The sequence below is a fragment of the Lissotriton helveticus genome, chromosome 3_1, assembly GCF_964261635.1.
Source record: "Lissotriton helveticus chromosome 3_1, aLisHel1.1, whole genome shotgun sequence".
Lineage (NCBI taxonomy): Eukaryota > Metazoa > Chordata > Amphibia > Caudata > Salamandridae > Lissotriton > Lissotriton helveticus.
The window spans coordinates 985,542,193-985,554,549 of NC_136061.1; the positions used below are offsets into that span (position 1 = coordinate 985,542,193).

At 41.7% G+C, this 12,357-nt stretch overlaps 1 protein-coding gene across 2 annotated transcripts in view; it reads right to left on the reverse strand.

Moving 5' to 3' along the window:
• The window catches only part of COL6A2 (collagen type VI alpha 2 chain), an 89,231-nt gene that overhangs the window by 2,943 nt on the left and 73,931 nt on the right, over nucleotides 1-12,357 (reverse strand). The window contains exons 27-28 of one of the 2 annotated variants that reach the window (XM_078681449.1): nucleotides 11,183-11,221; nucleotides 921-2,687 (exon numbers count right to left, since the gene is read on the reverse strand). In XM_078681449.1, the coding sequence (XP_078537575.1) occupies nucleotides 2,392-2,687; nucleotides 11,183-11,221 (335 nt within the window). In that variant the 3' untranslated portion in view covers nucleotides 921-2,391. Of the gene's footprint in view, nucleotides 1-920; nucleotides 2,688-11,182; nucleotides 11,222-12,357 lie in introns of those variants that run through there. The other variant, XM_078681448.1, reaches the window with a different exon arrangement.

The window sequence follows — 12,357 nt, forward strand, 5'->3', positions numbered from 1 at the left end:
CATTGAGGAGGCATGTAAGGAACATAAGGAGTTTAGAGGCAGCATGAATAGCTAATGAGAGGGCAAGGGACAGTTGAATGAGGAGCCAGCGCTCAAAACAGTCAGCACAGTAATTCAACGTGGAACACATATGTGAAGAGACAGCTTAATGAATACAACAGACACACTGAAGAGGCTTCATGGCGAATGTAAAGCCATTGACTGTAGAGGCTGGCACAGGTAAGATCATGGTGTGGGGCGGGGCGGGTCGTGAAGTCGACATATGACGGGAGAAGTTGAATTAAGTAACAAAAAAACACTTGCCTTGTTCTTGCCATATCACCGACTCGGCGAAGTGGCGAGCGCAAGGGAAGCGTTTTTGATTTAAAAAAAATGTTTATTCTACTTTTCTCATTGTATGTCGACTTACCCGACCGCCCCCACGCCCCTGATCTTACCTGTGCCGGTCGCTACTGGCAATTGTGAAGGTACTTAGGAGGAAACAGTCGATGAAGAGAGTGTGACGAACAACACACAGAACACAGTATCAATAAGAAGGCTGCACAAAGACACAGTCATTGGTGGGGTGGCACTCAGGACGCAAATCCAGCGACAAGACAGTATCCAGAACATGAGTTTTTGAAAAAGACACCTTACAGGACACTTGCCAATATGAAAACAGACCACAAACACAGGCAACCAGGAAATAACATTTAGACCAGAAGACCAATAAACAGACACATAGCTTAATTGAACATAAGAAATCAGAACTACCAACTAATAATAGGTCACACTTTGAGCATAAGGAGACAACATACAAATGAAATAGGGAGGTCACAGTGCAGGACAATGTATTGTTTTCGGGACAGTAAGACAAACAGGAAAGGAAATGTTTTTGTTCAGGAAAGAAGCATCATTGACATATTCTACTGCAACCAAACTGAAGAGGCAAGTTTTTAATAAGTATAAAATCAACTAATGACCAATTTATATCAACAATATCGGTTTCATTTTTGTTACTAGAATTAGGGTCAATGTCTGTTTGAAATTAATTGAAAATTGTACGCATTTATTGCAGATTACAGTGATAAAAGTGCTACAAAAGGGGGGGGGGTGACTGAAGCACTGAACATAACATTGCACCATCACCTGTACATAGAAAGTAGCACATTATAGACGCTTACCTGTTCATAAATGGAACTGATAATAGTGGAGACACAAAACACGACCACACATCCTGCATGTGTATTCTCTTTGGAAAGAAAAAAGGATTTACCCATCTCACACCCAAGTAACCTGGGCAGGAAAACCACAAGAATAATATGGATATGGTATACCGTAGTGATACATTTGTGTGTGAAACATTTACACCAGCTTGTTTTTAAGTCACTTGGGCATCACTGTGACATGAACCTGCATAAAGTAGTCACAGCACAGCCTCTTTTTTGAGGAGCAGCATGGTGAACAGATCGTGAACACTGTCCTCTTCGAAGCCATGAGAACTATTCCCCTCATTTTCTGGGTATTGGACTACCGCAGTTCAGATTTGGTGCTTCCAGGATAGCTTCGGATTACTGTTATTGATCACAGGCATAATATTTGACATGACTGCTTTTCAGGCCTTGGTTCTCTTGTCTTCCTAGTCCTGCGGACGCCTTGACTGTCTAGGCCGAAGCGCGTTGACATTTTAGTAGGAGGAGCCCCACAAGATATATTGTTAATTAATAAGTTCCGTCATAAGGAAAAACAAGGGGGCAGGTGCCCTAGGACTCCTTTGACTTGGTCGCTATCTCCAGGTGGATTACACGTTGGACCTATCATGTAGCCACCAACTTCTAATGCGAAAGAAGCAAGGAGGAACAGAGGAACAATAATTTCTTCCATGAATTGAAGACTGTGAGGACATGCAGCATGTTCAAACTCTGTAACGTGTTGTGTATAATTGTATTTGTTCATTTTATTTCATCTTTTATATCTGAGATTGATAAATTATGAATTTAAAGTGTGGACAGATATACAGATAGGCTTATATAGTTTATGAATAAGCTAGATACATTTGATTAAACGCTATTTCTGGTGAAACGTACTAGTTTCATCATTGTAGTGTATATGTTTCACACATTCATTTATCCCTTCGGTATACCATATCCTTATTGTTGTGTATTCTCTTTGGCCCTGCAAAAGAAGTTTTCATCTTACTTTATAAATTCGACCCGCAAATAAAATTAAAAAAAATTAGTTTATTGTTCAATCCCCAGTTACACGTTTTCCATTACTGGCTTTGCTATACATTTGTGGAGGGACTCCTCTGTTATTCCTCAAGTGGAGGGTCACTCACTGCCTTCTTATTTGTGCATCTTTCATTGTTGGCATGTGTCACTCCCTTCCCTGCCCTGCAGGGATATCTTCTCATTAGCAGAGCTTGATTGCAGTCTCAGGGTCCCCTACAATGTCGGTATGCACCATTTTAAAGGTGTCAATGAACAGGTCAGTCCAGTTCTGTCTCTCCTCACTGCTGGCAAACTTTGCACGCTGCGCTGTATAGACCATGACACCCACCAGCTGGGTGTAGGGGCTGGAGTCAGGCTGCACCTTGGCGGCTTGCAGAAACTCGGCGATCGTGGGGATGGTCTTGGGGTAATACAGCTCAAGACCTTCTTCATTAAAGTCGAAATTAATGTAGGATTCAGGTTTGAGTTTCCATTCATCTGCAATTGAGCGTCAAAAAATACTTTCAGGTCCAACCAGCAGTGAAGGATTCACTAACATCAGGGTTTACACAGTTGAGCACAGCACCCGCCCCGCCAGGACGGAATGAAGAATTATCCCAGAGAAGGTCCATGGTAGTTAATGGACTCAAAACCAAAGCAAGGATGAGATAACAGTGCACTTCACAGATTCTCTGAACATTTTTATGTCCATGATTTCTCAGCATTCACTCTTTTTCCTTTGGTCTAGGGAGGCTGGGCCTAGAGAGCGCTTGCTACTGGTGACAGAGCAATACGTAAGCTAAGGGTGGGCGGCAAACTCCGCTCCGCCAGCAGAGTTTGCGGAATTGTGTGACTCTGCACTCCGCTTGGAGTCTGAAGTTCATCAAAAAACTTTGTAACCGCAGCGGAGTGAAATCTACTGGCACGCTCAGTGCTCTGGTCACCCTATTATGTGCACACGCAGGCCACACTTATCAGGCTGGCAGGATGCTAAATTGAAGTGTGGCATGCTATGTCTCTGGAGGGCGGCAGGTTTCACTGTGGCCTTGTATGTCATTGCCTGGGGACGCTCTGGCCATGACACAAGCGCTCGCTGATTCCACAGAGAGACGGCAATAGGACCAGATGCTGCACAGGGCAGATGCGGCATAAGGCATGCGATCGGCTTCCTGGACGGCTGAAAAGGGACCCACACACAGGCAGCATGGTTTGGCAATATCAATGGGATCTTTTAGCCCTTCTTGTGAGCACGCTCACGTTTTTGATTTGCTGATTACAGGAGGCATTCTCCGATATGGAAGGTGAGTCCAGGGGGAACAAGGACTGTGTACATGACGTGTGTTTGTGTGTCAGACTGTGTAAGCACAAATCTCTGCAGTGCACGTGAGAATGCCGTTTTTATTGCAATTTAAATTATTCTATTTATCTGCTGCATTAAATGTTTGTGGCGTAAAGTGACTCGGGTGTAGAGTGGACTCCATTATTTAGTGTTAGTTAAGTATTTCATATTGCCATGAGGCCTGGCGGGATCCCCGGACATGACGGTAATCGTAGCAGCCACTGAAACGTACACCTTATTGCAGAGTCTGGCGGACATTGCTTGGGCTACTGTGTGCACATGGCTTTGTTCAAACTACCCTCCCCACAATATCGACTTTGCTGTTAGCTGACTCTGAAAGTGACACCCAAAACCTTTCCACATCAGGGATCATGGGGGGGTGGCACAGTGCATCACAGCAGTGGGTGGTGACCGATCTTCCTAGCTGTGAAAGGTCACTCAGATGCAATATAGGCAGCATGATTCATTATTGGCAGCATCATTCATTATAGGCTTCGGACGTGGAGGCAAAACGGCTGTAAAATTGAACTAATGTTAACTAAATTAACCTGCAAAATTCTAAGCAATTGCATCCGTCATGCTTTTGGGGTCAAAGTGCATGATTTAAAAGAATAATGACCGTAGCAGTACAGTAAGGCAGAACCGGTCGTGTTTATTCAACACAACGGCGGGATAGTTAGTAGTGTGGTTGCCTACTCCACCCGCTCGCGGAACTCCATGGAATTTAGCGGATTTTTTTTAATCCACAGAATTTTGTGGAGTGAAACTCTGCAAGCTCCGCCCAGGATTAGTGTTATGTAAACTTATCTCAGAGGGTAAGCAGGGGATTTGGAAGTATCTACATGTTTTCAATCTTTAAGGGGGATTCTGAACCCTACATAGATTCCTTCCTGAAGGCGAGTGCACACTTTTCTTCGATGAACATTTAGTGGATATTTATGTGCATGCTGCCCAGCTCTGCGGTGACAAGTAGTAGCATGGGTAAGAGAGGACGCTATTCATACATATTGGTGGCATATGAATGAGTTTGGGACTGAAGTCTGTTTGCAAGCTTCCTTTTAAGGTGGGTTAGACCCGACATTATGTAAAAATAGGCAGTAATCCTGTCTGCCCTCCTACACCACCGTCCGATTTAGAGGGTGGCACTTTGGGTACTTAATTCTGAATGGCGTGGCCATTGCTGGCATTGCCATTAGCAACACCTTTCAGTGTGCCAGATTTGGCATTGAATGGGGCCACCTAATTAAGGATTATGAGTCTGATGTCATTTCTGCCATTTCCTCTTCAGTCCACAGCCATAATTAACACCATAACACTTAGAGGTAGAACATATTTTTAAATGTCTCCCATGTGCTGGCAGAAAAACCTCAAGTGTACTTGGTAAATTTGCTATGTTAGATGGATCCACATCTTCAAGGGGTTCCTCTCTAGTACTCACTGACATAACGACAGGTCTACCATTGGACCTTTTGGCATGATTTTGTCACTCTCAAGCAGTTTCCACCATGCATGCGCTAGTGGTTTTGGTGCAAAAAAGTCTACCGCAATAGAAGGCATTCATAAGTGTAGAGGCCCGGCCCCTGCTGATAGGGTGGAGGCACTGCCCCTGGCACAACAAAGGATCTGTGGCCAAACTTCACATCAGACTCTCTAGCTGCCTAGACATAGGGCTGTCATTGGATGATTATCTTTTCTAATTTTCCAATGTTAGATCACATATTATGGGCTTGGTGAGCGCATAACCAGGCAGTGGCTGGTTTTCTAATCACAGCCACTTGAACTGGGTTCGATCATAATGTAATCTGTTAGGGCATAGGGCTCTTGGGGTCTCATGTATGCAATGAGCTTTGTAGACATAATGGACATGGACAGAGGGATTTCAGTGAAATGAACCTCCAATCCCGGCAGACCTAGCATTGCTCAGATTGCTTTTCTGGAAGTGTAGCACATGTAGGCAAGAACCTGGGATCGGATATGAAGCTCAACCGAGCACAGTCTGGTGCATTTGCACATGCAATTGTACTCAAACCGTCTGTTTATCAGAAACGTCAAAGTATTACATCTGTATCTTATCCCTTCACAAGCCAACCTCTTTCACTATTTTAAGTTAATTAAAGTCCCTTAAAAGGCAACCTCACTGAAACTTTAAAATGTATGCCTTTCTTCATGGTTACAAGCATACTGCATTTTGTAGCAATTATGTTTTTTCAATTTCTGCTAGGCAGTGCAATTGCAATATACAATGTATCTATCATAAGAAATGCACATTTTCACAATGTCTTGGTTACAGTGGATTTCTGCTACCTCAGAAAACTTTCAAAAAGTTGAGTTTCAGTTAAGTGTGAAATCATGAGATAATAAGGGTAGATTAAAGTATGAGTTTTCTGAGAAACTCTGAAAAACGTATGCTATTTTCATTTGGAACGGGGTGCAGAGTTTGCCCACTATAGCATGATTGTGACAATGGGGAAGAATAAAGTTGAGGTACTCCAGGAACAGAGAAATCGTTGGAGAAACTGGGCGTGCATGCACAAGGAGGAATCCTTGAAATTACGTGGCAAAGACTCAAAGAAAGTGGGCAGTCTTATGAAAGAATGCTACCCCTGTTACAGGCTATCTGTCTGACCTTGTGAAAATTCAATAAAGTATTTTGAAAAAAAAAAAAAGAAAGAAGCTCAAAAAACCATACCACCACGGAAGGTGAAAGAGATGGTTTCTAGCAAAAGCTGTGCATCTCAATTAACAGATTACCACCAGGCCAGAAGAAATACCTGCTGCAGGTGTATTGTAGTCCAAACCATGTTTATGTGCCCTACCTGAAAATGGAGACACTGCAAAGGGCATCACCATCAGTAGTGACAGTCTCCAAATGTGCCATGGCACCATCTAATAGTGAAGAGATCCAAGGGTTGTGGGATGCAGTGGAAAAAAAGCATGTCCAGCAAGGTTGGAGGGACTGATGCAAGAAATCCGGAGGACATAGTTAAGGAACCTTTTCCTTAGCCCCTGATGAAGCAACTCAGTGACCAACTGTAGAGCAAAACGTACTCCAAAACTCATTTTTGCATATTAGCATCCTCAGGATCGTGGAGTGCAATGAAGGTTATCGTAAGGACATGACTCAGGCCAGGGGTGAAATTGCACTAGATACCTCTTAAGGAAAGCTCAAAAGCAAAGCAAAGAAAGCGAAAGGCAAAATCCTGCAGATACAGAAATTTTCTACCTGGAAAAAATAAATATTTGTTAGAGATCTCTACACACCAGGAAGAGAGTGGCACAGCAGTGGTATGTGCTGAAACCTTTGCCATTGACAATAATAGCATGTTCAGCTGATTTATTAATGATGAGTGAAGAGAATGATGCATGTTTAATTTCAATAATCCATAGCGGGTGCTCACTGCCCAAGAATGTCCGCCCTACGGCACACAGTGGAAGATAAGCTGGAGACTAAGATGCTTGTGTGGGAGTGGTATTTGAGCCTTTTGGTTTTATAAATAAGTTTATATAAAGACAACGTAGACAAATTCTCCATTGTTGGGGGATCTTTAGGAACAAGCACTACTGGGTCAGATTGTGTGGGTTGCGCATTTTGAAGGACCCACTGAAGTCCTACCTTTAACAGAGATCACCCAGCTTTTGGAAGGCAAGGGAGTGGGGCGCATTCCCAAATGAATTGCTGTGTGTTTCAGACTCTCCAATTAATATGTTTCATGAGAAACAGTGATCTTTAAGAGGCACTGGGGCATGGGCAAGTGACAACACAATTGAGGCTGGCAGCATGCCTCCCAGTAGATGGCTGCAAACAATCTAACATCACGCTACATCACTAGATGCCTGTGACACAGAAGCTCAAAGGTCCTGTACTCCACGATAATCTGCCTGCCTTCAAGGTGATAGATTTCTATGCGATCTGAATAAAGGTAATTGAGATCATCCAGAAATCACTCTTCTCTTCTTCAACCTAACATTTTTTAACAAAGGACATTTGGATGAATTCTTTAGGGAATAACAGTTCTATCCATCATCAGAATACCTGAACAAAAAAAAAAGATGAGGACATGGCTGCATCTTCAGTGGTGAGTCAAGTCCACTCTGATTGTATAAGAAAGCCTACTTTACTTCCAAGCAATCAAACTCTCTAGGAACGGAGAGAATTCTGCTTTATATACATAGTATGCTGAATCTCAAACTTCACTTTGTAGTACGTTTTGTAGCACTACAAATCATACGACAAAATGCAAATCACAAACTATGTGATGAGTTTTACGACTTCGCACTACCTATACTCATCCCTCGAGACACTCGGATGTTACAAAAAATATATTCAAATTGGCAGTTTAAGAGTTCCAGGCCTACTTTACAATATCCAGATTGATACCTTTGATAGGTGATATGTGGCTATGTTGTATCAGACAGTGTTGGCTCTACCTCACCCGCACAGTTCAGCCACCGGAGCACAATTATGCTATCATCAAGCAAGAATATGGCCAGAGTTTGCACCCTATAAAAATACTGAGTATCCATTTTCTCCATGAAGGGTTACACTGCTTCCCTTCTAAGACGGTTAGACAGCTTCATCCAAATGTTTATGATTTAGAAATAGTTATGACTGAGGTATGGCTTAAAGACAGGCCAAGCCATCAGCATCTCAGTGTTGATGGTCTATTGAATGAGTGGTCTAGTGACACAAGGATTCTCCTTGTGGAGAGCATCCGCATCACTTTTCTTTTCTTGGTTCTAAAATATTCTTTCAGTCTCTCTTTAACTGGAGACTTTCTCCTAAGTGCTTAGAAGTCCAGAGAATCACATGAAGCTCATTTGTGGCATTGGGCGCAAGCATTTGCCAACAGGATTTGGCAAAAGAGATGCATTCGTTTTTTTCTAAAGTTCGTAAGATGGATTCCTCTGAGGGATTTCAGAGATCTTCATAGTTTCTTCCAGCTGCTATTTTCTCACACATAAACCCAAAGCACAACTGATGTACCTCCGAACTGTCTTTCTGTTGAAGTTTGAATTTGGAGACATAGATTTTATTGTTCTTTTATATTTTTCTTCTTTGCACCTTCTTTAAATTTAAGTCTGTCAATAACCGTACCAGATAGACATTTTTTTTTTCATTCAAATTTAGTTTTTTACAAGTGTTCCTCAGTTATAGCTCAAAATTCTTATGCTCTGATCTCTTTCCAGGGCTTAATTTAAGCTGGTAGTTGCCAGTGGGGCACACCGGCCTTCAATTGTTTGGACCAGCACTTATTTTTTGGATATTAATAATGAGCAAGAGAGAGAAAAACACACAAACAGGGAAGCAGGAGGGACAGAAGGATGGAAAACGAGCACAAAGGGAGCTAGCATGAGTTAAAGGGGCACTATTGTCTGGTAGTGAATAAAAGATGTCCTGAGGTAAATTCAACACTATGCAGCCTTGGTATTCAGTGTGCTGTTTTTTAATAGCACCGCAGGATCAGAGCTTTGAGCACCGGCACTCATTCTTTCACAAATTAAGAACTGTAGACTCTTTCTATGTGGAAAAGTTTGAAGTGTTTTACACCAAAGCCTTATCTGTCTTCATTTCACTGTGAACACGTTTCTTCTTGCAAGCCTTTGGATGCCAAACTATTTCTTAACTACTCCAGGCATAAACAAAAAGATTTCTTGATTGTAAATTTAAAAAGGGACTTTGAACATCTTTGGATGAGTCAAGTCAGGAACCTACATATTGGACGATACGATCCTCTTTTTGAAGTACAATGTAAGTTGTCACTGCTACCAATCGGAAATTGGGCTAAGATGAGTCCACTGGCTTTGACAGAGAAATCCATTCATTTGCCCGCATCTGTCTACCTGACTATTCTTGCGCCGCTCCATAAATCCAAGAGACCTATAGTTTCTTATTCAAAGGTCTCACTGCAAAACGCAAAATGTAGTGAAGGCATTGAGTTCCAAATGGTAGCATCATCTACCAGGAAGAGAATTTCCGATGTTTGCAAATTTAAAACCAGTGTGGCACATTATTAAAAAGATAACTTGTAGTGAAAAAATGCACAAGGGAGAAATGAAAGGGAGCAAGAATTTGCGTAATGTAACCTCAACCTGTCTTTGGGAAACCTTTGGAAGCTGTTAAACATTTTTCTAAGGTTAGTGTGAATATGGATCTTAGATATTACCTCTCTAGAAGGGACTGGCTTCTTAGGCTCTTTAGTTTTAGTCTTAGGTCAAAATGAGGCAGAATGCACTTTGTCTTCACATCTTCTTGAAAGGGATTAATAGCTTTCCTTCACAGTCCATGATGGTGAAACAATGCCGTCAGGACCCTTCTCTTTAGAGGGGTCCTTAACATGGTGGGCATATACATGTTTGATTCAGATCCCAGGCTGGGTGAGAGTCTCATTAGGACACCACTATTTAAATACTCTTTTCTTCCTGCAAAGGAAAATCTGGCTATTGAGTTGTATTATCCCCAAAGTCAGAATTCTGTGACAGGCGGATACATTCTTTCTTTCTTACTTATTCTACCTACTTTTTTTATATTAAACCTGTTATTATTTGTAGTGAATAAATGATGATCTACTTCTATAACAACTTAATCGTTGTGCAGCATGCCTTGGTTCTGACTCTAGTTTAAAGGTGACAATAGAGTTGTCGGGCAATGTTATTGCATGGCTATGTAGCAGTACCTATTTAGTGTTAATGGGGAAAATGGAACATGTCCAACTTTTGAAACATTGCAAATTTTTGGCTTAAACCAGTCTTCCGTCAGTAAATAATTTTGTGAAGCGTAAGTAACAGAAAATAAAATGACACAAAACTGCCATAATAGCTATTTTAGCCAGGCCTACTGTAGACTTAATATTTCCTCACGTTTCCTTATGACTGCAAGTTGTTCGTACACATTTGTCGAAAGACCAATTTTTGCAATTCTCCCTGGGTTTACCTAAGAAGAATGGGCAGAATCCACAGAAGTTTGACACTTAACATGATAAACTGAGGATCTCGTTATATTTCAATCACAAAGATATTTGCCTGCTCATGGTCTGCAAGTCTGCAAAGGTAGTCTGCTGTCATGCGGTTTCAATAAAGGAACCACTGTAGTGGCTGCAGGTCATGATCGAATTGCATCAGTGTACCTACGCCTCTGCTCAGTGCAGAAATATACAACGGTGTTTCAGGACAGGATTGGGGTGTATTGCCAGAGCTGTGTACGGGTCCAACCACTAGAAGAGTCTATTGTGTTGCGGGTTAATTTGGGTCACCTTGGAATGTGTCTTTTATTCAGGGAAGGGTTTGCGTATTTTTTTCAACTCCTAGTTTTAGCAATAATTTGCATGTGGCTTTTTTAACCTGACCTACTGCTTGTTTGCTTTAAAAAAGCATGGATGCAGTTTGGTTTTTCATCTTAGGTCTAAATTCAAGGTTATTTGGTTTGTCTTTCCTCCAAGATTTAGTTCATACATAACACGGTCACTCCCACTGCACAATAAAACACAAAGAGTTACATTCAATCATCCTCACAAGACACAACACATGACGAATCCAGATCACAGGGAGATACTGACATCATGATAGGTGGAGACAATGAATTCATGACAAGCAGACACAGACTGCAAAACACAAGAGGAGAGTGAAAGCATAACTCATGAAGTGGTGTTTTTTTTACCTGTTTGGCATGGAAGATCCGGGCAGACAATCTGAGGATCTGGAGTGGAAAGATAAAAATGGTCACAATTGGTGAGCAAAACCAAAACAATGTGATACTTAAGAGTACAAAACGATAACTAAGACACTGAGATTGAGAGTGAAATCTGTAATGTAGACCATAATCAAAGATATGGATCATCTCTCTAAGGCCCTGATTACAAGTGGGTTGATAAATTCCATTCCCTGCTCAAACCACTGATAAAGTTCGCACCCCCACATTTTTGCCCTGATGAAAAACTCACCCACTCTTTTGCCCTAATGAATGTCAGCAGGTCAAAATTTTCAGAATGTATTAGGAGAAATCATGCTGTAAATTCCCATGCATGCGAAATCTAATGAGGAAATGCATGTAATTCCTTAGTTTACAGAGAAAAACCCAGAATAGAGAGTGCCTATCACACATGGTATATATTGTACCCCACATCTGTATTTAAGGGCTCCAGTTAAGTACCGCACCCTATACCTGCCACATTTTAATCAAGACCTGATTCAATCATGCCTGTATCACATACAAATCCATTCATATGCAACACCCAGCCTCAGAAGCAAAGATATATTCACACTTGAAACTAAGAAGTTCTAAATCCCACTTAGTTGCCACTGAGTCCTTCTCTGGTGCAGCTCCTTCTCTTTGGAACTCACTAGCCGAAGCCCTCTGATGTATTGAATTAAATTCTCCTATTTAAACTCTCTCCTGGCCTATAAACTGTTGTCATTTACTTCCTCATTTCCACTATTCTTGTCCACTACGTAACTCCTCTTTCTAACTGTCCTTGATTCTATGTCCTTCCTCGACCCCAAAAAATTCCACCACCCTAAGGTTTATGTTCTTGCTTTTATGATTAAATGTCAGTTCTAACGTATTATTCTTTGCCTCCCATGTTATACTAAGGATATTCTAATCACTACCAAATTGGAGATCCGAATCCCTAATCATTGTTCCTTATGTACTGCACTGACACCTACTTCTGTACTCATTTTGTGCATTTTTTCCTTGAACCATCCCCAAATTCAAGTATGTTCCCTTTGTTACATGATTACAGTTCCAGTGCTGTGGTGGCTGCCATCTTTATTATCGCCTCCGAAAGCATGCGCGTAAAACGTTTCTCTTTCCCCAGACAGTGAATGTTGCCT